The sequence below is a fragment of the Bidens hawaiensis genome, unplaced genomic scaffold (genome assembly GCF_021521415.1).
Source record: "Bidens hawaiensis isolate Kalapana, Puna unplaced genomic scaffold, B.hawaiensis_p1.1 tig00027291_1, whole genome shotgun sequence".
Taxonomy (NCBI): domain Eukaryota; kingdom Viridiplantae; phylum Streptophyta; class Magnoliopsida; order Asterales; family Asteraceae; genus Bidens; species Bidens hawaiensis.
In genome coordinates this window covers 230583-257294 of record NW_027494402.1, presented here as the reverse complement: position 1 = coordinate 257294, position 26712 = coordinate 230583, and the positions used below count along the sequence as shown (strand labels likewise).

At 35.7% G+C, this 26712-nt stretch overlaps 4 protein-coding genes, 1 non-coding gene and 2 pseudogenes across 6 annotated transcripts; 4 read left to right on the top strand and 3 right to left on the bottom strand.

The window, feature by feature from the left end:
• Nucleotides 1–742: 742 nt before the first annotated feature.
• LOC143575074 (uncharacterized) lies at nucleotides 743–4087 on the bottom strand. The gene is made up of 12 exons (XM_077059529.1): nucleotides 3951–4087; nucleotides 3013–3163; nucleotides 2850–2915; nucleotides 2668–2783; nucleotides 2530–2583; nucleotides 2372–2459; nucleotides 2171–2263; nucleotides 2007–2047; nucleotides 1507–1560; nucleotides 1253–1416; nucleotides 1085–1154; nucleotides 743–998 (listed from the first exon to the last, which is right to left on the bottom strand). The coding sequence occupies exons 1-12, from the start codon at nucleotides 4044–4046 to the stop codon at nucleotides 870–872; spliced, it is 1122 nt and encodes a 373-aa protein (XP_076915644.1). The 5' UTR covers nucleotides 4047–4087; the 3' UTR covers nucleotides 743–869.
• Nucleotides 4088–5298: 1211 nt separating this feature from the next.
• Nucleotides 5299–11169, bottom strand: LOC143575073 (phytyl ester synthase 1, chloroplastic-like). The gene is made up of 13 exons (XM_077059528.1): nucleotides 10256–11169; nucleotides 10116–10167; nucleotides 9896–9951; nucleotides 9496–9654; nucleotides 9294–9398; nucleotides 8440–8543; nucleotides 8187–8308; nucleotides 7954–8062; nucleotides 7328–7458; nucleotides 6886–7255; nucleotides 6212–6325; nucleotides 6026–6111; nucleotides 5299–5756 (listed from the first exon to the last, which is right to left on the bottom strand). The coding sequence occupies exons 1-13, from the start codon at nucleotides 10656–10658 to the stop codon at nucleotides 5456–5458; spliced, it is 2112 nt and encodes a 703-aa protein (XP_076915643.1). The 5' UTR covers nucleotides 10659–11169; the 3' UTR covers nucleotides 5299–5455.
• LOC143575077 (U4 spliceosomal RNA) lies at nucleotides 11003–11155 on the top strand. Its single transcript, XR_013142710.1, has one exon. It is a non-coding gene; the product is annotated as a U4 spliceosomal RNA (small nuclear RNA).
• Nucleotides 11170–13074: 1905 nt separating the features above from the next.
• On the top strand, nucleotides 13075–13215 carry LOC143575078 (U4 spliceosomal RNA; annotated as a pseudogene).
• A 1818-nt stretch (nucleotides 13216–15033) lies between these two features.
• Nucleotides 15034–17424, top strand: LOC143575059 (mitochondrial carnitine/acylcarnitine carrier-like protein). 2 transcript variants are annotated; one of them, XM_077059519.1, is made up of 3 exons: nucleotides 15034–15075; nucleotides 15692–16083; nucleotides 16681–17424. In XM_077059519.1, the coding sequence occupies exons 2-3, from the start codon at nucleotides 15692–15694 to the stop codon at nucleotides 17198–17200; spliced, it is 912 nt and encodes a 303-aa protein (XP_076915634.1). In that variant the 5' UTR covers nucleotides 15034–15075; the 3' UTR covers nucleotides 17201–17424. The 2 variants fall into 2 exon arrangements, with proteins under 2 accessions (XP_076915634.1, XP_076915633.1); XM_077059518.1 differs by lacking the exon at nucleotides 15034–15075 and having other exon boundaries at nucleotides 15588–16083.
• Nucleotides 17425–18330: 906 nt separating this feature from the next.
• LOC143575058 (protein HAIKU1 pseudogene) lies at nucleotides 18331–19895 on the bottom strand (annotated as a pseudogene).
• Nucleotides 19896–21143: 1248 nt separating this feature from the next.
• LOC143575071 (uncharacterized) lies at nucleotides 21144–23634 on the top strand. Its single transcript, XM_077059527.1, has 7 exons — nucleotides 21144–21528; nucleotides 22302–22394; nucleotides 22489–22633; nucleotides 22714–22824; nucleotides 22976–23058; nucleotides 23175–23232; nucleotides 23353–23634. The coding sequence occupies exons 1-7, from the start codon at nucleotides 21226–21228 to the stop codon at nucleotides 23430–23432; spliced, it is 873 nt and encodes a 290-aa protein (XP_076915642.1). The 5' UTR covers nucleotides 21144–21225; the 3' UTR covers nucleotides 23433–23634.
• The last annotated feature ends 3078 nt before the right edge of the window (nucleotides 23635–26712 follow it).

The following is a 26712-nucleotide window of genomic DNA, read 5'->3' as shown; positions in this document are numbered from 1 at the left end:
AATGTTACACTTTTGATCCTTAAAGTTTTATAAGTCTTCCGCAAACTAACGCAACTCTGATTTATTTACAATTACGATACCAACTGTTGGGTCACGCTCTTAGGCCTTAGACGGGGGTGTGACATATTTGATGTAAATGAAACAAAATGATATATTTTAAAGGAAAATTGGATTTTAATAATCCCAACTTAATGCAGTTGGCCAATAATAATCCTAACTTTGAAAATAGCTGTCACTAATCCCAACTTTCACACTATTTGTTTTTATTGAACATCCGTTAAATAAAACTTAACGACGTTAAGTTTTTTCCAAATTTCAAACTGATATTTTAGGGCTTTTGACCGGAATGAAGATACGAATCTATTGATGTAAAACTTACCATCAAACGGTGGTCCAAACGACTAAAGGATGCTTCAGTTCTGATGTTTAAACTTTTAATTAACAAAAATCAAACTGTTTAAAGCGCCATTTCGAGTTAAGTTTTACATTTGTCGATTCATATTCTCAATCCGATCAAAAGCCCTAAAATATCAGTTTAAAATTTGAAAAAAACTTAACGTCGTTAAGTTTTATTTAACGGATGTTCAATGAAAACAAATAGTGTGAAAGTTAGGATCAGTGACAGCTATTATTAAAGTTGGGATTATTATCGGCCAATTGCCCTAAGTTTGGGATTATTATAATACAATTTTCCTATTTTAAAAGTACTGCATCTTTAAAATGGCAAACAACATAAGTTGAGAAGTGTTATTTAAGAAACAAAGGAAATTGTATAGTATAAAGTTTGTAACAACAAAAATGCTCTCTTAACTTAAAACAAAACACATTGGCATCAAATAAGATCCAAACTATTTCCCTATGTTAATAATCTATGGAAACAAATCCTGAAGATCAATGATGTCAGCAAGAACACCAGCAGCTGTAGTATCATTACCTGCTCCCGCACCTTGAATCACTAACGGGGTTGGAAACTCGTAACATCGACTGTAGATTTCCACCTGCAGTTGCATTTTTGTCGAGCCAATAAGTCACTCACAAAAAAAAATAAAAAAAATTCACAATAACAATTTAAAAACTTAATTACCACACTCTCGCTTCCTTTCAGTTTGCCCAAAGCCGAATCTTTCGGGACTTCATTGAGTCCAATAATGCACCTATTACGAGTTCCAAAAAAATATCGCTAACACTATTGTTATTGTAATCTATATTAGATGCAACAAAAAATGGATAAAAAATTAAAAACGAAGCGTACGATGATTTTTGTAGGATACAAACATAGCGCAAAACTTTGTCATTTGAAGAAGCTTTTTTGATTTGTTCTTCAATATCTTTATCCAGCAATGGCAGGCCACTTGCTAAAAAATCATCCAGGGCCATCACGTCGGGCCCCATTGTATCCGGGTACAAGCTATGGATCTTGCAAAATTACAAATGCCATATACGAAGAACATTAGTATATTCAACTATATTTCAACCAAACATTAACGTGCTCACGCAAAAATATACCTTGATGGAGTTCATGTCAATGCGTTGGCCGAGAAGTCTTGCAAGGATCAAACCCTGTTCAACATAAATAATAAATAAACTGATGTAACTGAACCAAAATAACCGAACCTAATAATAAATTGATGGCTTGGTTTACGTTTCCTAAAAAAAATGGCCTATTTTTCGGTTTGGTTTCAGTTTCGGTTTTGTTATCAACCAAAAATCGAATCAAACCGATTTTTAGTAAGTTTTAAGAAATCAATAAATGGTGTAGCCCAAAAGTTTTAGGTACAAATGTATAAAAAACAATCAATCATTAGTTAACAAAATCATTATTTGGGCCATTTTTTTAGGCGCAAAATTTTCAAGCCCATATGGTAAAACCGAAACCGAAAGAAATCCATTGTAAAAAACAAAAATCGAAACGGTTTACAAAAACCCAAAAACCGAATCTGAACAATATAACTTATTAGATTACAATTTTTTTAAAAAAATATGCAGAAGTAGAGATGAGATAGGACCTTCCTTGCAACATCCATACCGCTGAGATCATCACGAGGATCTGAACAATAGAAATATAGAACAAATAAATTTTACATATCTGATAAATCGGACTGGTCTGATTCATCAAATGCATATATATCTTGATATTCTATAATAACATGCTTTTATAATAAGTTTTGACCTGGTTCAGTATAGCCAAGGTTTTTTGCAGCTTTAACAACTTCACTGAACGGTTTTCCTTTTTCTACCTCGCCCATTACATATCCCAAAGTACCTATGTTTGGGTCCAAAAGAAGATGTAAAAGATTCATTAATTTTGTTGGTAGTCACTATGTTAAGTTGTTAACATATGTAAGTTATTAAAAATTTCAGTTTTCATTACCACTCAAGCTGCCAACTATGCAAGTAATATCGTCTCCTGACGAAATAATACGATTTAATGATACAATAATGGGGAGGCCAGCACCAACCTAAATCAATCCATTCATAAGTAAACAGGTCAACATTTCCATGACTAAAAATAACAATAGCACGACTTACGGTTGACTCATGCCTAATGCGACGCGGTTGTAACAACAATTTGTCAAACTCTTCCTGAAAAAAGACAAAATTCAATAATCAAATGGTTCTTTCAAGTGACCAAAATATCAATGGACAATTAACAATTTAGTAACTTACCATTGAACCGGTAAGAGGTTTTTTGTTGGCTAACACGGTACAACATCCTAAATTTATGGTTTGAGTAATTACTTCAATGGTCTCCGAACTTGCAGAGCAATCAACAAGTACAAAACCTGAATGGTAATTTAAATAAGTAACAAACTAACACTAATATGTTACTTACGGGCCAATAAATTTACCTAGACGAGAGGCGATGCCAGTGAGTTTGCTCCTGAATTCAGAGTATGAATAAGCATCACATTTACCTATAAAAGCAATAAAATAAATAAATTCCCATGAACTTGGATGATATTAAACTTATGTAAATATTACTAATTACTAAGAATATATAAATGGAATTACCAGAGTGAACACACTTTTCGAGGGACAATTTATCGGACTTGGTCTTGCAAATATTGGTCAAAAACGCATCATCAAACTCTTGTGACAACACATCTGGTGCAACCAGAAATGTTTTGCTGTCACAAACACCCACAACTCTCAAGTGAATTCCCTGTCAAATGTGTATAATTTAATCAGGTGCATATTAATTTGCAAGTCAAAATTATAATCCAGTCGACCTTAGAGATGTAAACGAGCCAAGCTACTCGAGGCTGGTTTGAAAAAACTGGAAGTAAACCAAGCTTCGATGAGCTCGAGCCGAACCCAAAGATAAGCTTGTTTAGTAACCAAACCCGAGCCTCACTTATTGAGTTCGAGCCGGCTCATGAGCCTAAACGAGCCCGGGCCTAAAAATAAGCCTCTTTAGTAACTGAGCCCGAGCCTCACATATAGAGCCGGATCACGTACCTAAACGAGCCCGAGTCTAAAAATAAGCTTGTTTGGTAAACTAGCTCGAGCCGGCTCCCGAGTCTAAACGAGCCTATGAATTATTTCATTTTTCTTTAATATACTAGATATATATATTTATATAAATATATTTTATAAAAAATAACTATAAGTTAACTAATAATTAATAAATGAGCCGAGCTCGAGCCTAAAAAATCTACCCACAAACCGAGCTCAGGCTCTCCTCGGATACACCACTAATTGACCTCAAAAGTCAAAGTGTCCAGTTGCGCTAATAGGAAAGTATATAATTGTAGCAGAAATCATATCAAAGTTATAATTAGTTTGACTTATAAAAGTCAAAGTGCAAAATTTGATATTAAAATCAAATTATTTAACAAACAACACACAGAGTCGTAATTAACCTGCATTAAATTAATTAGGAATTAATTGCCTTTGTATCTAATATTAACAATTGATTTCGAAATATAATTCAAATATTATTGTTGTACCATGTTTGCGTGAAGTGATCGACAATTGACTACGTGTTGGAGGAGTTGTCTCCCAACCCCACCGCAGCCCATGAGAATGATCGGAATATTCTTCATTTTGTTCTCGGTTTCACGGTGGCGATGCGTCGGAGTGTGTGTTTTTTGCGGCGTTGTGTGTGTAATTTAGAGGTGGTAAATAAACCGGTTAATTGAAATCGAATCAATACGAAAATTTAATCGAAACCGAGCCGGTTTGAAACGGTGTATGTAAAAGTTGTTTTGGAACCGACTGAGACCGTAATTTTGGAATTGGTTTGTAATTTTCTCGATCAAAACCGGTTTCAAACCGTTTAACCGAACCGAAACTGGTCGAAGTTGGGCAAAAACTAGTCAAAAGCCGAACCGGAACGATTTATAAACCGGTTTTGACTTTTGTTGACCAAACTGAGCCGGTTTCAACCCAAACCAGTTTTGAGATTAAAAAACGGTTTGTGCACCTCTAATTTTAACTGTCCAAAACTAAACACATATGTTTAACTAGAGACGTTTTGGTCCTGATGCAACGATATTAAGATGTTGAATAAGACAAACACACAATGTAAATTTAACTTGAAATTAAAATATTTTTAATTTTGTGATGAAACTAAGGACATGCTAACAGTTTTTTGGCCTAGTGGAATCATGTGTTTATACTTATCCAAGTGGTGCGAGTTCGAGTCCCACATAGGACTTTGTGTATAGATTATAGGAGGTGTGGTATTCGGTAAAAGTTTTTTTTTTTAACTATGATTATAAAGGCAAATCAACATACCACCGCTTGAGATAATGTTCGCCTTAGGGTTTCGTATCTTAATGACTTTTGTTTTCTTTGGCATAATTATATCGTTTTAACATGGTTTCAACATAAACATACATGATAAGAAAACAACATCGAGGTAGAGTATGTTTAATGATAACAATTATAGATGGTTAAGTTGTGACAATATACATTAGAAAGGTGTGTCTGGATATGATAAATCTCACATGGGAGCGTTACGCTAAGGTCTTCAAAGACTTTGGTCGTATTGAATGGGTTATTTCCCCTCATTCTTGTTTGTAGGGAGGTGTGGGGTGGTGTTGTGTTGTGTTCCTTTGTAGTCGTTTCTTGTTCATTTACGGTTCCAATTTCTCCATGGTGTCAATTCGGCCTTGTTCTAGGTTTATATATCTTGTCATTCGAAAAGAAAAGTTTATAAAAATGTGTCGGAGTGACCCATATATCACCACTTAAACGTAGGCTTGCTAGAACGTTTGGTTTATGTAGCTATAAACAATATTCACCATGCGGCAACACAGTTGTAAATCTATGAGAAAGTAATTTAAGAGCTTCTTTATAGTTCTTTAAACAAAATGGTTGAATGTTTAAATCTTTATAAACCAAATGAATGACAAAAGAAAGTAACAAAAAGCATTGCAAGATATCATCTTTCGCACTTGACAACTTAGATCTACACATCGACGTATATGGATGATTTGACATTTACGGTTTATGGATCGAATGACGGAATTTGATCTAAAGATCCGCTATCCCTTACCCACTTGAGCCTCTCAACAACACCTCTATAAGGATCCTCCTTTCGCTTATTCAACAAATAAGCCATATTTTGTTCAACATTGCATCTTATTTTCGAATACAACTCTCCCAAATAAACTTTGTCATCTAGCATATTTTCTTTTCCTTTTGTCTGTATCGGTTTTCCAAACAAATAGTAGAGTCGTCCTGGTAGCTTCGGTAAAAAGATAGGAAAATGAAGTTGTTGATTCGAAATCTCTCCACCCATCTCCTTTCTAGCATCAAAGAATAGAACATACAAATGAGAAAAAAAAATGCATGAGGTAGAAATTAGATTTAGTACTCATGAACTGCTAAAATGTTTGTTATGCATTATCGAAATAATTAGCAAGCTGAGAGAAAACAGGTCTAACAAGTAATGAATTAAGCATTCAAAGTGCATAAGTCGCCCATATTGTATTTTTATACGTACAACCTTAGTTGTTTAACAAATGAGTATATTAACACATTAAAAATAAAAGTAGCATAAAGATAAAATGATCACCTGACGTTTGTTCTCCCTTGATTTAATTGATTTACCATCCGATTTAGTAAAGGGTTTCTCTTCATTTCATCATAATCAATCATTAGCTGCCAACAAAAAGTTATAATATTTAAGATAAAGTTGTAAACTAGTTTTTTTAACTTCAATAATCAAGTAAATCTTTAAAGAAGGGGAGTGTGTTAGTACTTCTGATATGTCATCTTCCCCAACAACTCCAAATGGTATGATGGTGGCACCAAACTTCACTGCCATTCTTACAAATTCTTGTTTGTCAGGCCAAAACAACTTGCAAGCTTCTCCCTGTTGACCACAAACTAAAGAAAATCAAAAGTTTTTATAACAAAAGCGTGCCCGCTTTAATAAGATTAATATGGAAACTTTAAAAAGGGAATAGTCGTTTGGCCAATGTTATAAATACAGGCAAACTGGAATTTATGAATCCAAGTTCTCACGTATCGTTGATAATAATTCATACCGATAATTTGACTAGTGACACTGTTAGCTTTCACCTCGTTGTCAAGTACAATCTCACTCTAATGGACAAGTAATCATGTCTGCCCACATGATGTGTCATTGACGTGTTATTTTCCTTGGCAACGAATGTGTAAGTTACGAGTGCCATAAACATATAACTATTTGACTCTCACAAATGATCACTCAGTAAGTATAAAGCTCATCAACGTCACATGGACTTAAAAATAGACATTTACACGGTTTAGGGCTAATAAATTGAAAATGGCGCAACGGAGTAACCAATCATGTGATGACACATCAAGCCTAAACCAAAACTGACATGATTTTGGGCTAAAAACAAATATAAAGTAGTATCACGTTTAACCAATGAGATTTTGACACCTAACCTTACGATGAAAAGCCTCGCGTAATCCACCAGGGTAAAGTAAAGTGAAAGACTTTCTTGATAACAGTCTAAAAAGATTTCTTGCAGAAACCGGAATCACACCAAACAGCTTCAACATATCAGTATATGGAATCATAAGATATTCGTCTTCAACGTTGAATGCAAAAGTTTCCGGGTGAGCTAAAGCATGAAGCACAACTTTCTTTTCCCTCAAAAACTGCATAACAAAAGGGAAAGCGTCAAATCCCCATAGCATATGATTACCGACTAGCAACACAGGCCCTTCGTCCGGAACCCCTGCAAGCCCTCTCACTATTTTCCCATCGTGCATTGTTGAAAACATTGCTGCACCCATAGAAAGCCTGTACCACCTATATTAATGCAAACATTGTAGTGTTTGTTGGTGTAAAAACAATATTAAAGTCAAGTTACATATTTGTTACCAGTTATCCATTGGGGTGGTTCTGAAGTCTATGCTACTAGGAGGCAAAAAGTCGTTTAAAATATCGTGCTTAGAAGAACGTCTGTAAATATGGGTGGTTTTGATAGCGGACAACACGTTAACACCTGTCTCCTGCGCGCACCGACAAATGGAATGTTTATTTCTTTATTAACTGTAGCTACTTTAGAGTATAGAGCATAGTGATAGTTACCTATAGACTATAGTTCATATTCTGTTAGATATGAAACTAATTTTAGTTGATAGTTACATGGTTTGTTAATTATTTGGTAAAATCACGCGAACGGCCACATTGACAAGAGAAATTAACAAAATAACCTTGACTTTTTAATATTACCAGTCAACCAGAGTTTGACACGTGTACTTTGTTGCTTCATATTACCATTTGACGCAACAAATTTCCATCTTGGCACAAGAGATTTGTACAGATGTGCCAGTGGTCCCACCAACCTTGTTTTTTAAATGTTTTTTTTAATTTAGTTCTTTTGAATCTTTTTTTGATAGTTATTTCATAAAAGCTTATATAAATAATATTTATAAAAACATTTTTTTGAAGTTTAAATGTTTTGTAGTTTTTATATATTCTTATGTATATTTTAATCATAATACCATTAGGATTGTGTGACCATTTTCCTCGAACACGCGTATTTGGCAGCGTTTCAATACTCGTGAAAGCCTCTGGGCCTCATTTTTACTCGGTATGAGGTTATCCTTGCCACTAAAATGCAAATATAATTGAAATATTAGATTGCATAATTAAAGAGCATTTGAGTTTAACATACATAGAGTTTCAACTAATGGTAATTAAGCTGTGATCTGCATCAGTTATAGAAGAATGAAACCTGGCAAGCACAAGTACTTGAGCCGTAACAATATGAAGGCGAGAATTAGCATACGCAGCAGCTGCTTCAAGTAGATCGATTCGCCATTTAAGAGTATCTCTTGGTACTATTTTGGTCAGCACCTATCAGGAAAAGTATACACTAAAATGACAATATTGTATCAGTCTATTTTGTTTCTTTAACTTCTCTATCATTTCTCTAACAAAGTATAAAACGATTAAATGAAAGAGATAAAAGTCGCGGTAAATCTTACAGAAAAGAGTGGTAGATTTTGAGTTAGATGGCTTAGAAGTTCATTGGGGGACAGAGATTGGTTTGTACCATCCGCTTTAACCGTTGCCATCTTTACAAAATCACCTGAAAAAAAAAGAAATATTAGGATGCATTGTATAAGAAATTGTTACCTGAATTTATTATCCATTATAGTTATTGTATAAGAAATTGTTACCTGATTTACGATGATGATGATGATGATGATTATTAACGCCCTGCTTGAGGTGCGCGCATATTATGTATATATGTGTAAACCCTCGGGTGGGCAAAAGTGAAATTGCACTAATTTTGACGTTATTTTACTAATCTCGTGAAAATAACGTTAAAAGTGGCGGAAGGTTAATCAGGCATCATGTGGTGGCGTTGATAGCCGAAAGACGAGGGTACATGCACCAATCAGCCGGTATCCCGATGATTGAGTGCTATGTGCTTTATGTCCAAGGCTTGATGCAAAACTACTATCGAGCCGGGGGTCTCACCGGAAGCAGCCTCTCTATCCCTATGGGGTAGAGGTAAGGCTGTCTACATCTTACCCTTCTCAGACCCTACCATAGCTTTGCTATTGGTTGGATATACTGAGTACGATGTGATGATGATGATGATTATTTGATTTATCATTGTATCATTAAGTTCGTTTGTTAGCCATTAATCTATCTTTATTAGTTTGATATTAGGACAGTTATTAACGTTTTATCATTTTCTCGTTATCTTGTAATTTAGTTACACCTCAATATAAAATAGAGGTACCTTAATTATTCACCAATTAGAATGTGGTACATTTGAAACAATAAATACCAGAAACATAAATCGAACTCGATGTTTCATGTAACGTACCTAGAAGAAAGCTGGTGATATAAGGAAATGTCGCATAATATTCTTCCGGCAGAGACCTCAGGAATGCTACTAAAGGGTGCAATGGTGACCTCTCATAGGAAGTTGCTGAAATAGGCTAGTCAAATTTAATACAATTTTGCATACTAAATTTATAAAAGATGATAAAAAAACTTAAATACAAGAAAATTATTAAAGAGGGGACCTGGGTTTGCTAGGATAAGTACTAAGTCAAGTGTAGGATTACGAGCAGCGACTGCGAGTGCTAAGGCTCCTCCAAAAGATTCCCCGAGCATATAGATTGGCTTATTACCGGACAAAGCGTGCTCATTCATCACAGTTTCTTCCACTATGTGAATCAAATCTTCACAAATAATAAAAGTTTTATGAAATTACAGGTTTCTAAAGAGGTATATGAAATATATTAGTTGTAATATAAGTGTCTAAAATTAAATCATGTACAAAAGTAAGTCTGGCAAAACAGCCAGGTTAAGTTGGGTGATGAGTCAAAACGGATTCGGGTCTAGACTTTGAGCAAAATAAAGATACCCCCCCCCCCCACCCAAAATCAACAGATTATTTGATGAATGGGTCATGATGATTACCGTCCAACGATGTTCGATCCCAAGCTGGGATATGCAAGCATTGCACATGAAAAACCCTGCCATTCAAGTTGACCAAACAATATCATGAATTCATTAATCGTGTGGCATCGGTCGGTCACATTTAACAAAAAATAACTTTTTATCGTATCTATACACACACGCGTATACGTGTGTTATAATCAGCAAGTAGATGTAGTCATGTAGATCAAGTGAAACTCACTTTCCAAGAGCTTTCTCATGTACAACAAGACCGGCACCGGTTCCATCCAATCCTACACAAATAACCACATTACACCATGATACAACAAAAAAATTGTTTACAAACATTTAACAAATATGTTCCAACCGAACACCGGTTACCAGGTATATACAACAGAACAGGAGAATCTTGTAACGGTTTGCCACATGCGACAGGGCAAAACCACCTAGGTGGGCCTCCGTCGTCACTTTTAATCATACCCATGACTAGATCAATGTAATCCCCTAAGCCTTGAGTCCCATAACCATCATCCCACAAAGGTTCCAACTCTTTAGGACCATTTTTCCCTTTATATTTTCCACCATTATCATAACAAGTTACACCAATATCTTTCCTATTAACGAAACAAACATCATTAATTCTAACTGATTCTAGAGGATGAACGGTGACCGGATCCCCCCCACCTAAACTTCTAACGAGAACATGTGAACGCGCCCTCTGGTGCTCGTTTAGAGTCAAAAGTGGTGATGATGGGATAGTTGAAAAGCTCATAGTTAAGACCATTATGGTTCAAAGAGTTTTAGGGAGCTTAAAAGCTGGCTGTTTCGAACTTGGTAACAAGAATTGCGAAGAAATGGATGCGAGTTACGTGTTCTAGTGAGGTTGGAAACATAGTGAAATGTGGTTTCCATGTATCATGAAATATGAATGACTAGAGATAATATTGTTACAGATTTTGATTTATTTTTAATGGAATTTATATATGCAGGTTGCTAATATATTTAGAAGTTTGGAAACACAAATACGGAGTTGAATTATATGACCAGTATCTATATCCCACATCGGTAGAGGGTATAAAAGAAATGGAGACTGGGGTGTATAAAATGAGTTGGAACTAATGTTAAGGTATCTTTGCGCTTGGGGCAATGACGCAGCTAATGAGGTAATAACCGAGGCGCGTCAATTGCTGGTTGAAAACTATTTCCAAACCCCCTCTTTGGCTTTGGGTCTCCCTTAGCCATCGAGAATTTCTGGAAGGACTCCCTTTCGAGGGTAAAGTCCTACAATAACTAGTTTAAATTTTAATGAAGCTTAATTAAAAACATTAACTTGGCACAAGTAAAGATCTAAGAACTGAATAGTCGGCACTCAATCAGCCCCTGGCTTTGCGAGTTTGCGCACAATCAGCCCGACTTTGCGAGAGTTGGCACTCAATTGGCCTGACCTTGTAAGCGTGCAAAAATGTGTTGCTGCGAGCAGTGTTTTAAAAACCGCTTAAACCGGATTTCGCACGGTAGGCTAGTATTTTGAGTCCGATATTTTTGACTGGTTTGCTAAAACATCGTACCGGTGGTTTTTGTCTAAAATACCAGTTTTTACCATACCGATTTTAAGCCCGAGAATTTTTTGATCTTTGCGGCCCATATTTTTTCAAAATTACATTTAACCAAACAATTAATATTCAAACGTGTAAACTTTAGGACTATTTTTTTAAAATTGAGTGCTTTTGCATTATTTTTTTTAATATGGATTAACTTTTTATATTATTTTTTGTTATAGGAATAATTTAGTTTGAGTTATTTTTTAATTGAAGTTACATTTACAAAAAATTATAAGGTAAACTGTTCAACCGGTTGAACCCCTCGGTAAAACCGGTTCAACCGGTTGTACCATTTTTTAGCTCAATCCGGTACATGTAAAATACCGGTTTTTAAAACATTGGTTGCGAGTATGCAAAAATGTGAAAAATGTGTCGTCTATTCGCCAGATTGCCATGCTCACAATCACGGCGCATACAAGATTAATAAATGATAAACCCCGTTCCTATTGTCATGTTCCCAGATGGGAATAAGACAGACGACACAACCAGACTTCGGATATCCTCTATATATTAAAATCCTTGTAACATGTGGACTTGAAAGTGTGGAATTTTGCACACAACAGTAGAAAGGGAAAATCACCTGTTTGACCAGTTGACTATAAAATAGTGAGGAGCAATTTGTACTGATTGACCCACAGTTGATTGGTATTCGTTTTTTCATGTTTTATGTATTTTCAGTTGTGTCAGTACCGAACCATACAGTCGGTACGGTGTGGTTTACACTTTACTCTTTTTGATATTTTCTATACCAATATGACTCTGTTTTCATCCCTATTGACAAAAATTACAAAATTAGGCATCGACTTTGCCTTTTATAAAAATAGCCCTCAACTCTATGAGCTTTTGCCAACTTGGGCTACGTGGCACATATTTTTAGCTAACCTTTATAAAATAGTTTTAAGGTTTTAAAATAGAAGTTTATAAATATTTTTAAAAACTTAATTTTTAAGTTTCTAAATATTTCTAAGACACTTAAATTTTGAAATTTTATTTTTTAAAATATTTTAAAAACACTTAAATTTTGATAATTGAGGATGCTTGCATTAGGCTAACAACTACTTAAAGTTTCGCTATAGGTCTATGAAACGTATTAAGGCGTGTGTGCTTGTATTCATCTAGCATACACGTGTTTATGCGTAACGTATCTTACGTACAAATCCTTGTAATAAAAGACAAATGAGCTGTGCTACCAGGGAATTTTGATTCATGACGGTCGTCTTTTGATCAAATGTTTCGAGTATTCTAATCTACGAAAATACAAAATTGCAAAACATGTCTAAATATATAACAAGACTTGCAAATTGAAAAGGTTTTAGTTTGATCATACATACATGGCAGGACTTGTAAAAAGATCATCATTGAATGGCAGCAAGTTTTATAATGTTTTCTACAATTCTACTCATGATTATATGATTAGAAGAGAATGTTTTGGGTTTTTATTTTCATGACTTTAAATATGATATGCTTAGAAGTTTGGATAGAAACACAGGCTGAGAAGTTTAGTCTTTTGACCTCCAATTAAATCCCACATCAGGGTAGGGTAAGAAAGGAAGCAGGGATTGTAGCATATAAAAAGAGGGTGGGGGCATGATTTACAGCATCTTTGCGCTTGGGGCAATGACGCAGCTAATGAGGTATTAACCGAGGCGCGTCAATTGCTTGTTGAAAACTATTTCCAAACCCCCTCTTTGGCTTTGGGTCTCCCTTAGCCATCGAGAATTTCTGGAAGGAATCCCTTTCTAAGGGTAAAGTCCTACAATCTTTAGTTAACATTTTTTCCTTTGTAGTTTTATAAAACCACCCTATGAATAAAAACGTTGTGAATTAGACTAAACCACAACAAATAGAGTGTCAAAGAATCGAACCATAAGAACCGAACCAAGGTAGACTGTTGTAACTTGTAAGAAATGGTTTTCTTTACCGTTATAATTGAAAAAAAAAATACAAACAGTTTTCTTTTACAATTTTAATTTATAAAATCAAAGGCGGTTTTAAAAGCCACATTATGCTCATGGCAGGCAACAGGGTGGGGCAATGATGGGTGACCCGCTTAAGGTCCGGTCCGTTCCGACATGGGAATAAACTTTTGCATATTTCAATACAACGTTACATTCAACTTCGACATATGTATTGGAAACAAACTTCATTTTTTTCACCACACTTGAAGCAAACATGTTAACATATCTCATATGTGCAAATCCTTCTAACAACAATAGACAATGAGCTAAGTAAAAACTGAATGGAATGTTAAGTATATGCATGCCTGAAATGCTTATGGTTTTAGGATGGTGAATATAATATTATCCAGGGTATGTGGATTCATAACAATCGTCTTTTGTTCACACGTCTCAAGTATTCTAATCTATGAAAAATACAAAATTGCAAAAGAGAGATTCCAAAATCTATTGTCACAAAGAGATTCAACGTCGAACGAGAAGGTGACATGTGACATCAAAATTCATCATAACGATAAAGTTGATCTCGCACGAGGAGTTTGATGTCACCATCACCTTCTTATTCGACGTTTAATTTCATCATCACCTACAATGATATCATTATTGGAATCACCTTCTCATTCGACGTTTAATTTCATCGTCACTTACAATGATATCATTATTGGAATCTTTTTTCTCCTAGGAATTATTTTGAAAATTTTTCACATGGTAGTTTCAACTTTGAGGGAGAAAAATAGTAAAATGAATGAATCCATTTTCCAAGATGTAACTTAGTTACCCTTTCCCGAGTTTTATTTAAGAAGAGAAAAGAAAGGGAGGAGAATTGAAAGAAAAAAGAAAGGGATGAGAAGGAAAATCCGTCACTTTATTTCATGTTGCTAAGTTTAATGAAAAATGGAAGAAAAGGAAAGAAAATGTAGGAGTTAATAGGTAGTTAATGTTATACACACGCATTTTCTCTCATAATCTCTCCAATTTAGAAGAATGAAAAAATTTCTGAAACGATTTCTTCACATTTTCTTCTCATTTCCTTCTCCGCAAACTCGCTGTAAATCTATACTATATATAATAATTTGGCCCAAATATAGTGTTTGCAGCTTGTTGACTTGATCCCCACCAACCCCATTCTTCCTTCCAATTTACCATCCACCGGAAGGAAGCTTAATAATAATAATATAATTACTGTTATTGATTCATCAGTTACAACAGATTCTCACTATCATTTCATTTCAGTTCAACAAACCCTAGCTCTCCTTAATTTTGTCCATTTCCAGATACATACATGCATTGAATCATTCATCAATCAACAACCGATTAGGTAATTTATTTGCTTTCATTATTATAATTATAATTATTATTTAATGGTAGTTATGATTGAGCGTGCGTTTGGTAAGATCAATCGCCTTCATGTTTTGACTGAAACTAGTGTTAGGTTGTTACAACTTACAACTATAATATATGTATAATCTTTCCATTCCATTACACCTGTGATTAGTTGTTATATGTATTTTCATTATTTCTGTTTCTATTTAATCCGTCAATGTTGACTCCTCCTAGCTTGTTGGTTGGTATATTTAGATCGGATATATAAAGGAGGGTTTGAAATAATAACTGATTACTTCTGCTATTCTTCTATTCTGCAAAGGTATGGATGATTCTCTTACTAATCATTTTGCTAATTGCTACCGAAAATTGGCCTGAAATTGTGCATCTTGGCCTTATTTTCTTAATTGCTAACTAATTGATTATTATATATTTGGGCTAAAATGATTTGAGTTACATATTTTTTAAATTCTTATAAATGACTTGAAATGGATAATGAAAATCTATACGTTCGGTTTGGTTCGGTTTAATTGAATGCAAAATCAAAACCGAACCGTAAATTCGATTATTAGAAAATTATAAAACCAAACTGTCGGTTTTTTGTTTCGGTTTGGTTTTTTCAGTTTTGGACCAGTTTCTTCGGTTTTATGCACACCCCTAATCCGAATATTGTGTTACCTCTGTTTCAAAGAAAACTGCGTTTTTTGGTTGCAGTGAGTCAACTTGTAGTTTCATAAGTTCCAAATTAAATTATGATTATTTCGTTTCGCCACTTTAAAATGTCGGTAGTTTAACAAAGTTTTAATCTTTTAATGTTCCTGTCATTTCTTGCATAAGATGGAACGGCTTTTTTTTTATCGGTTTTAACATGTACTGGTGGCCCGTTTGACTGTTAAAGTCCAATATGAAATTTTTATAGTTTTCTTATGAACTTGCAGATGGGAGAAGTAGCAAAGGACTTAACAGCTGGAACAATTGGAGGGGCTGCACAGTTAATAGTTGGGCACCCTTTTGATACAATTAAAGTCAAACTTCAAAGTCAACCGGTCCCTCCGCCGGGTCAACTCCCCAGATATGCTGGTGCAATAGATGCTGTTAAGCAAACACTAGCAGCAGAAGGTCCACGAGGTCTATATAAAGGCATGGGGGCCCCTCTTGCCACTGTGGCAGCCTTAAATGCTGTCCTGTTTACAGTTAGGGGTCAAATGGAAGCACTTTTGAGGTCTGCACCTGGTGTGCCATTAACAGTGAACCAGCAGGTGGTTGCTGGAGCCGGTGCGGGAGTCGCGGTTGCCATTTTAGCCACCCCAACTGAGTTAATCAAGTGCAGGTTAGTACTTTTTGCATATTACTACTTCCTTTATGTCAGATATTGACTCTTTTAAGTCAAATGAGTGGTGTGCATAGGTCAAATTTGGGTTAAAGTTAGGGGGTAAACGAGCTTGAGCTCGGTTTGTTTCACGCTCTTTTTTTAAAGCTTGGGCTCAACTCATTTATTTTTCAGTTAACTTGCATACACATTTGGGCTTGAATTTTTTGGGCGTGAAACTGTGTGTGTAAATTTCCTTTTAAATTAATGATTAGTTGAATAGTAAGCATTTGAGTCTAAATTTTTGGGCTACACCGTTTATTAATTTTTTAACAATTACTCAACATTCAAAAAATAAATTTTTAGTTCATAAATTTATTAACGGAAGTCGGTTTTTTGGTTTTTGCTACATGCAAAACCCAAACCAAACCTTAAGTTCGGTTTTTGATTAAGAAAAAAACATACAACCAAACCGTCGCTTTTGGGTTCGGTTCATACACATCCTAAGTCAAACGTAATAATTTTAGCTTTGGAATTGATCATATCGACTCATGAAATTTAAAATATATAAGTTTTATTACAAATTGATCATTCAAAATCACACTTTCAAAAATGCAGATTGCAAGCCCAAAGTGCACTAGCTGGTGCTGTAGTTGGCGGTCCAGGAGCAACAATAACCGCTGCAGTGAAGTATGGTGGTCCAATGGATGTGGCTAAGCAAGTGTTGAGGTCAGAAGGAGGTGTTAGAGGTCTGTTTAAAGGACTAGTACCCACAATGGCCCGTGAAGTGCCTGGGAACGCAGCCATGTTTGGTGTGTATGAGGCCTTGAAGCAGTATTTTGCTGGTGGGACTGATACTTCTGGTCTGGACCGTGGTTCATTGATGATAGCCGGGGGTTTGGCTGGTGGCGCATTCTGGGCTTCGGTTTACCCTACTGATGTTATCAAGAGTGCGATCCAGGTTGATGATTATAAGAACCCTAAGTATACGGGTTCAGTTGATGCGTTTAAAAAGATTCTTAAAATTGAGGGGGTTGGAGGGTTATATAAAGGTTTTGGGCCCGCGATGGGGAGAAGTGTCCCGGCTAATGCTGCTTGCTTTTTAGCTTATGAACTCGTGCGGTCGAGCTTGGGTTGATCTTCAAGGGGGATTCTAATATTTACTCAAAAGAGGAGTTTCTTTTGTTGCTTCAGGGCCCTTTAATCTTCTTTTAACAAATAGAATTTTGAAATGATTTGTGACTTATGTGTTACCTGGATTTTGCTTTGTTTTTCTTAAAAAGTTGAAATTGGTGATTTTTATTATGTGCATGTCTTGAACATGCTATCTTCCTCTAATTCTTTCTTTTTCAAAGTCAAGAATGTGGTTATAGTTAACTAGTTAACAAACATGTTGATAAATTATCGAATGATCAATGTTCATAATCATCGGGTGGTTATGCTATATGATATCCTCTTTTTAGCAGATAGCATCCCATAATAAGCAATTGTTAGTTGGAAGTTTTACTCATCAGAACTGCTATAACTGTTACGATTAACGCAGCCCTAAAATTATAATCAATGTGATACGCCATAAGAGAGATGACACACGGTTGAATGGTGATTACTTGCTCAATATTTCCATGTTTGCAAATGCGTGTCGGATTCAAAATTTTATTAGATGGTTCAAGAAATTTAAGTTGAATGGAAAGAGAAAATAAACGGGCAACAAGCTGCACCGCTAGCCCCTTTTGGATTGCAAATATAAACTGCATTGATTGATCTTTGAGTCATATGATGACTATGCTTAATCCATTGGACTCCGCCGCTAAGTTTCTCTACATACTCGGGCGCGAGGAAACCAAAAGTATCAAATGCATATGCAATTAGGTTAGAGTTTCAGGTTTTAACATTTCCTACAATCTCTTTGTTTTCATTAATGTTGTGTATGGGTTAGAAAACAAGAGACCATTTCAGCCCATTCAGATAATATTAACTTATTAACAAAATGCCATGCCTAGATTGACCAGTTCCATAACCTTTAGTAGAAAGAGCCACCGACCAAAAAAATATATATGTATAATCCAAATCGCCCCATACAGTCGAGTTGAATGTGATCACTAAAACGTACGAATGACTAAGCTTCACATAGAGAACAGTTTCAATAACCATAAGCAATTAAGCATGCCGTGCAACACATCAACAGACCAAAAATAAAATCTATATGCGACAATTTGACTAATACAAACCAGACGGACCTAAACAACAAGTCGAATGTTGATTCAGCTACATTTTATGGAGAACCACCACCTAATATAAATCTTGTTCAAGAAATAAACAGATGATCACTGTTACCACCTATATATATTAAACAGAAGTATACATAAAAACAAAAATAACTTACAAGAGACTGACTATCTTACAGCCAAATTACCCTGCTGCAAACATGAATTCATACAAAGTTAGCATATTTGCCATTTCTTCTATTGTCCATCTAATCCCTCCATCTTGGGCTTGCAATCGAGAAAAACCCTGGAGACGGAAAGCCCATACCAGGAGAAGGCGGAGGCTGAGGCCCAGGCCCAGGCCCAAACGCTCCGTGTTGAGTCATGGGCGAAAATGAAATATTTGGTGTTAATGGTGGCGGATTCTGATATCCAGGAGAAAGTAACGGGTATGGTGACCGTGGAGATAATAAGTTTAAGTAACCAGACGGCGATGGCAGAAGAAACTGAGAAGTCGGTGACGGTAAAGGCGGCAATGGTGGCGGTCCATTCAATCTTGGTGACCGAAGTGGCGGCGGCCCATTCATTCTCGGTGACGGAAGTGGCGGCCCGCCACCGTTCATTCTCGGTGAGGGAAGTGGTGGCACGAGTGGGTAAGGAAGCAATCCCGACGATTGCTGCTGATGTTGACCTTGCATTTGACCTTGAGCGGGATCAATTATCGAATGTTGAAGGTACCGCATATAAGCCGAGATAGGCGACTCAGCCGTGTTTGACCACCCGGTATGCTCACCTCCACTCGGAGAAGCCCGTGGTTGACCATGATAGGGAGGCCTAGCAAGATTACTACTACTATTATTATTTCCCGGGCGGGCAACGGGCATATGTTGTTGCGGCGGGGCATGATGAACGACAGGCATCCGGGGTCGGGCGACACTTAACGGGGTCAACGGCGACGGTCGACTCCGCTTCATCCGCATACTAGGCGCGTTATGGGGTGGTCTAGTAACCGGTTCTTGCGAATGGCGGGAAGGCGAACCCGTAAGCTGCTGAACAATGCTTTGAAAATCATTCTTATTAATATTATACACTTGAGGCTGAGGAGGCTGTCTAGCTGGATTTGAATAACTGGGTTGATGCACAGGACTCTTTCTAATATTTTTCCCAATTTTATTCACACCCAAATAATCATTGCCCCTGTTTCTTGAATAATCAGAATTATCCATTTCTTGATATAAAGATCCAACCTTTATTCAAATCTATTCAAATCCCCAAATCAAGAACCCTAACCCTAACCCTAACCCTAACAATCTCAATTCAGTTCAATTCAATACAGAAACCAATGAATCAAACCCAAGAATCAATACCAAGCTAATTAATAAAAAACCCACCTGTGAATCGAATAGAATTGAAGTAAGTAAAACCCTTTGTTGGATGTTTGTTTGAGAGGTAAATAAGGGTTTTGTGAGCAGTTTAACAGTGGGTAATAATGAGTTGAGGTTGAATATTAGGTAAAGTTTGAATCTTTCTTCTATGAAAACAATTATAAGGTCGGAAAATTTGGAATAAAAATGGAATTGGTGGTCAACGGATGGATGGATGGATGAATTGGACTAGACAAAAAGGTGAAGAAGTTTATGTAAATTAAATAAAAAAGAGTTGGATTAGGTTATGTTATTGGGGTGATGATGGCTATTGGCCAACTTGGCTGATTGTGTGACAGCACATAGTGTTCTAGATGCTTATGACAAGATTTTACCCAATTTTTATTATTTTTCTAAGCTTCAGAGTTACTAGTTTTGATATTATGTTGATGTCGTAAAAATTAAAAGTGGGTAGTTTGTATATATGCTGATGACATAATAAAGAATTAAAGACACATGATGATATGAATTATGAACACTCCTCTCATGAACGAACACAAAGACTAAAGATTAAGCTTTTAAGGCCAAATCTAGTCTGACATCCAAAGTTCTGATCTATTGTGAGCTTTGTGAACTTGCGTTCGTCAAGCATTGACAATTCACTGTGACCAAATGAGAATGTCACCCGAAGTCATGGTCTTATATTGTAAGAGGAAAAATCATCAACGAAACCCTTTTACACACTTAACTGCTTGAGATGCATTTTCCTTATATATTAAGCTTTGGAGATGACTATTTACTTTAAAGAAAATTATGTAAGCACACGTTGTTTAATAAGCCTTGTCACTTTTATTTACTCATGCAAAATGAGAAAATTCGTGTAATTATTGCTCGCCAGAGTTCCTTTTGTTATAAGTCTGAAAGAAGAGACTTGACTTGATATTTTATGATAAAACAAGGTGTATACGAATTTAGCTGTCATTTAACTTAAACGATAACTCTTTTACAATCTTAAATATAAAGTTCGATCAATGAGAAGTCTGAGTTGCGGTGGTGACGAACGTCAATGAAAAGTCAAAGTTGTGGAGGGGGCTATGTTTGATGGTTGTTATGAAACACCACCGTCACCATGAAATTGTGGCGGTGATTGATGGCGGCCGGAATTGAGCAACAACAGGAGAGTTGGGAAAATGAGAGAGAGAGAAGAAATAGAGATTTTATTTGTTTTTATATATAATTTTTTCATTTATTTAATAAATGTGTAAAGTTACGAAAGTACCCTCACGTGTCTGGCACATGACCAGATTTAACGGAAAATGTTAACTGGGTTAGCGCGAAAAGACATAACGTGATAGAGTTTTTAAGCATAAAGGATGTTTTCTGTTATTAAGTTTTTCAAAAACATCCATTGAAAAACCATGTAAACATAAAGCAAGTTTGTTAATAAAAAAGTCTGGTGCAAATAGAAACAGAAAACAAAACTTGAGGGTATGTTGTAAAACATAACCCCATCATCATTCACTCATCATCAACATCTCTCTCAACTTGAACCACAAATCAAACCAGCCGCCACCACCAAACCATTCAATAGCATCATGGTTCGACCGTACGCAGTCAAGGGTCGAAAGAGGAAGAAGAACAAAACCGAACGATACGACAAAGAAGAAGAAGAAGAAAAGAATCAAGGGTTTGTTGAAGAATTAGAAGAAGATAATGGTACCCAGAAGAAGAAACTGAAGAGTGTGGCTACAGAATCAGATGAAGATAAAGATAAAGCAGAATCAGCTGCTGAAGAACTTGCCGGAATACCAGTTAATTTGAATGATAATGATAAGAATGGTCAAGGTGTTATTTTTATTCTTGAGAAAGCTTCTTTGGAGGTTGCTAAAGTTGGCAAGGTTAGTTTTATCATTTTGGTTAAAGATGAGATTTTTAACTTTTTAAGTGATTAGTGTAATTGTGTTCCTATTAGAGTAATTATTATTACGCTATAGTTTAAATAAGGATGCAATGTGCAAACGAGCCGAGCAGCTCGTGAGCTACTCGAGATTGTAATGATAAAGAGCTAGAGCTTGAGCAGATCCCGAGCCTCAAATAAAGCTTGTTTAGTTATCGAGCCCGCTCTCGCGGTCTGTATGGGAAGCTTGTTTAGGCTTGTCGAGCCTTAACTGGTCCTGTGTATTTTTAAGTTTTACCTTTTTTTAAATTCGATGTATTAATTTCACATTGCACAACTAAGCTTGAACCGAGTTTTGGGTCGTTTTAGGTGCTAAGCTTAGGCTCTCTATTGAGGTTTTTCTCAACATGTAAAATTGATTAAAAAGACACGTATATTAGTTAATGAATAATAAATTAGCTGAGTCTGAGCTTGAAAAAACGACTCACGAGCCAAGTGCCCAAGTTCAAACTCTTGTAAGTCAAAACGAGCCTAGTTGAGTTCAGGATCGGCTCATTTACACCCCTAGTTTTAATCTATGTAATAATGTACAAGAGTAAATATTATTACTTTAGTTCAAAGTTGACACATAATAATAGTTACCTTAATTTTGATATAGATACTCTAATGCTTCTTACATTTATCACGTAAAAGCTGTTTGGATTTGATGATAACACTTCAAAGATTTTAGTGCGTAGTTAATAATGTGTTTTTTTTGTATATGTGTTTGTTCAGAGTTATCAATTGTTAAATTCAGAGGATCATGCTAATTTTTTGAAGAAAAATAACAGAAACCCTGCTGAGTACAGGCCTGATATTTCTCATCAGGTAATAGTAGTTACAAACATTAAAAATGTCATTTTTAGTATTTGTTTGTCGTATTAAGTAGAGTTCTTTTGGGCATGTTTTTTGGTTGCTGCAGGCAATATTAAACATCTTGGATAGCCCGTTGAATAAAGCGGGTAAATTAAAAGCTTTATATGTGAGAACTGAGAAAGGCGTACTTATTGAAATCAAGCCACACGTTCGTATTCCCAGGACGTTTAAACGTTTTGCTGGAATCATGTGTAAGTTTAATCGATAAAAATCTAATCAAATGTCTTTGAAATTGTTTACTTGACTGTCTTGATATTTTGATTATTTTCAGTGCAACTACTTCAAAAACTAAGTATTTCTGCTGTCGGAAAACGAGAAAAACTTTTGCGTGTGATAAAGAATCCTGTAACTCAGTATCTCCCAGTCAACTCTCGCAAGATAGGTTTGTAATCGTGTCTTAAACATAGCCAACTCAGCTCGGCTCGAATTCTAAGCCGAGCTGAAAACATGACTCAAAATGAGCCAGCTCAAATTTCATTCGATGATAGTCGTTTAAAGAGTTATTACAAATGTATTATTGTTTTGTGTAACAGGGTTTTCACATAGTTCAGAAAAGTTGGTTGATATGCATGACTATGTGGCTACATTGGACAATGATGCAACTCTTGTTTTTGTGGTAAGTATTAAAGTTATAAGTAATGTTAGATTTATTTTATTATTAAATTGGCCATTGAGTCCAAAAGGTCAATTGCTAGTTAGTAAACATTATTTTAACTTATCTATGGGTCACAGGTTGGTGCAATGGCTCATGGGAAAATCGAAAGCGACTACATAGAGGATTTTATATCAAGTAAGTTTATTCTACACGAGCATAGTTACATAGTAATGGATAGTGTATGTATATTTAATTCTTTGAGACGTGGCTTATTTTGGTAGTTGTATTTTATTATAAACCGTGTATTTTTTGCAGTTTCTGGGTATCCGTTGAGTGCAGCATACTGCATTACAAGGATCACTAATGCATTGGAGCGCAAACACAAGATTGTATGAACATGTTCGTACAACATGTGAGTGTAATGGTAATGTTAGATTAACAGATGACATATCATGATTATATCACCTATAATTTGTCTTTTTTATTAGGGCTATTATGTGGTTATTGAGAGCATTGTGTGTTTATATGCCATTTGGAAGCCTACAACTATTTAAGGTTACTTTTTTGCGTAGATTATGAAATATGCCGGTTTTGTTATTTTTTATTGGTTAAGTCCTAACTCCTAACTTTTGCAACAAAGTTTTGACAAATTATTTTGGGGTTTTATGAACATCTTGGTGCAACTTGTATAGGGCTAGAAAACCATTCATTCATTACCCGTCTTCCTCTTACATTGTCTGCTTTGTCATCAAACACTTACGATATAAACACACCATCTCTCTATTGCACCTTCACGTGCTACTGGGAAAATATAGTGGTAGAAGTTTTGATTCTGATAAGGTTAGTAGTATAGGAAGGATGCAGTTCAATAATAATGGTCATGAACCCAGGCGGCAAGGTTAGTAAGAAGCCAGCGGGACGAAATTAGATTGGATCATCGAAGATCTAACACGTCTGCTCAATGCTAAACAATAGTGGAAAATAAGTAGTTTGTTCGTATAGTTTATCTCGGTTTGCAAAAAGAGGATTCAAAAGATTGGCTTTTAATTACTTGAAAAATTATAGCAGATATATTTTCAAATAGATGTGAAAATTTCAACAAAACCTTAGAAAACTAGTTTAGATAATAATAACAATCGGAAGTCTAAAAATGTCAGCCATGTCTTCATCTGTTCGGGTTGCCCTCTTTAGGTCTCACTTTTACCTTAAACCCGAACTTACCCGACTCGAAAAACCCGAACCTAAGAAAAGACTAACCCGCCCGAACCGAAGTAATTCGGGTTGGTTCTCGGGTTTGATTTCTAAGCTTCGGGTCAACCTGAATAAACTTTTAGTTTTAAAATTAAATATATTTTTAGGTATATTATAGATTAGATAAATTGTTTACACTATTGTTAATTTATGTTTTTAGTTTATTAATAGCAACCGTAATCGAAAAACAAATCACGCCCGGTAGAAGACGATTATGGTTCGAGTTAGTTTTACTCTTTTTTTGGATTGTTTTATCAAGTTATAATGCTTTATTATTTGATTATTTGCTTACAAGCAAAGAATAATATGTTTTTTTAATTTTAACATTGTAGTTATTTTAAGTTTTTTTGTTTTTTGTTCTGTTTTCTAGGATACTCGAAACCCGATTAACCTAACCCGAATAAACCCGAACCCGAATTACCCAAACCCAAAAAACTCGTGGGAGATTCGGGTTGGGTTTCGGGTCAAGATTTAAAACTTTGAAACCCGAATAACCCGACCCGAAAAACCCGAAACCCCGAAGAACACCCCTAGCCCTCTTATAGCCAAAAACTTGCCCGCTTTCTCTCCTCCCCTCTCACAAAATCCGTCCGACCCCATCCTTGTACACAGATGGGGCACCCAAAAATGTCCAGGGACGCCATATGAGCTCAAAATGCCCTCTAAACACATGTTTTGAAAGATCTAAATCTTACAATAATAATAAAGAAATAACCTAATTTATATATGCTTATATACACATAAATATATTACACATTAGGCTATATGTTTTTATCCATGGTGAAGATGCGAGGGGATGAGGTGATGGGTGCGGTGACGTGGTGAACACCATGCCGCCCCTCATCCTGCAATTATGCATGGTGTGTGTGATGACCCCTTGCGCATCACACACCCATTCTGTTGCATTGTTATATTGTACATTGCATTGGAGGCTTTTACATAATATTTAATTGTACTAAAAATAAAAAATTCAGACTGAGTGATTAGTATAATATAGGTTGAATGATAGAGGTGAATAATGGAAGAAGAAGTGATGTGACGATGAGGTGAAAGTGAGTGAAAGTGATGAGCATAACAAGTAGCCTATAGCTTGAGAAAACTAGATAAAGCTGTCACTTCTTATGTTTGTGTTTAGTATTGTTGATTAAAATAGATATTTCTACAATGTAAGTGATAAAAATAAAAAAAAAAACATAAAACTTGTCTCTTGAGCCCCACGGACGTCCTAGTCCAAACTTTGTCACAATTTGATAGAGACCCAATTAATTCAACGTTAAACATCGATTTTTATATTGTTGCGCACATGGGGTGTCGAGTAAATTCCCGTGACTTTGGGTTCCAAAGCACTAAATTTTGAAATGTCTTGATTAAATTTGAAAACATCATGGTAATTGTTAACAAACGAACTTGTATACCCGGTAGCCGACGAATAACCATCTAACAAATAACGGTAACCTTCAAATTCGAAATTTATCTAATAAGACTAAATAAGAACTTTGGTACTACAAAGCTCTCATTGGACTACTTAGTACTTAGTAGGGCTGTTTAAAAAGCCCGCGGCTCGCTCGAAAAAGCTCGATTCTAAATGAGCTCGGCTCGACTCGGCTCGATTTCTAAACGAGCCGAGCTCGAGCCAGGGTCGGCTCGGCTCGTGGCTTGGTTTTGGCTCGACTCGTTAGCTCGGCTCGTTGGCTCGTTTAGATTAAACCCTAAATTTTAATATCTATATATAATAAAATCATATTTATACATATATTATGTCACTCTATACTTAAAACCTTATAAAAGAAGGAAAATTGGTTTTTATTGGTCCCAACTATTTTATTTTTGTCGGCGCTGGTTGTCACACCCCGACCAAAGTCGGCGGAACATGCCGAGGTGCAACGTGATTGGACAAATACATAAGACACTATTTAAAGTGACAATATTTATTTAACTCCTTTTATTTCAACAAATCAATAAACATCACATCTCGTTCACGCAAACAAAGTTGAATACAAGTAGCAATTATATTGTTCGTTTTACTAATATCCTAATAGTCTTGGTAACGTTTTCGTCAAGTCCTCGAGTCAACAAAAGTCAAACCTGTAACATTTCATAAAATAAAGTTTGTCAACACAAAGGTTGGTGAGCAATTCATAAGTTTGAGCATATAATATATATAATAAAAGAGCCACAAAACTTGTATACAAAACAATAAATAAAAGCAACAACTTGGATAAATTGACAATCGCTAATAGAATTACGTTAGCGCCACCTAGCTACAAGGGGTTGCCAAGTAGTCTAGGATTTAATAGAATATCGTTAATTGCATTACGTTAACGACACCGTGCTATAAGAGAATACCAGATAGATCACGGATTTATAGACTTCCCCATGACTGAAAGCGATAAACACATAGGAACATAGCATGTAAGCATAGAA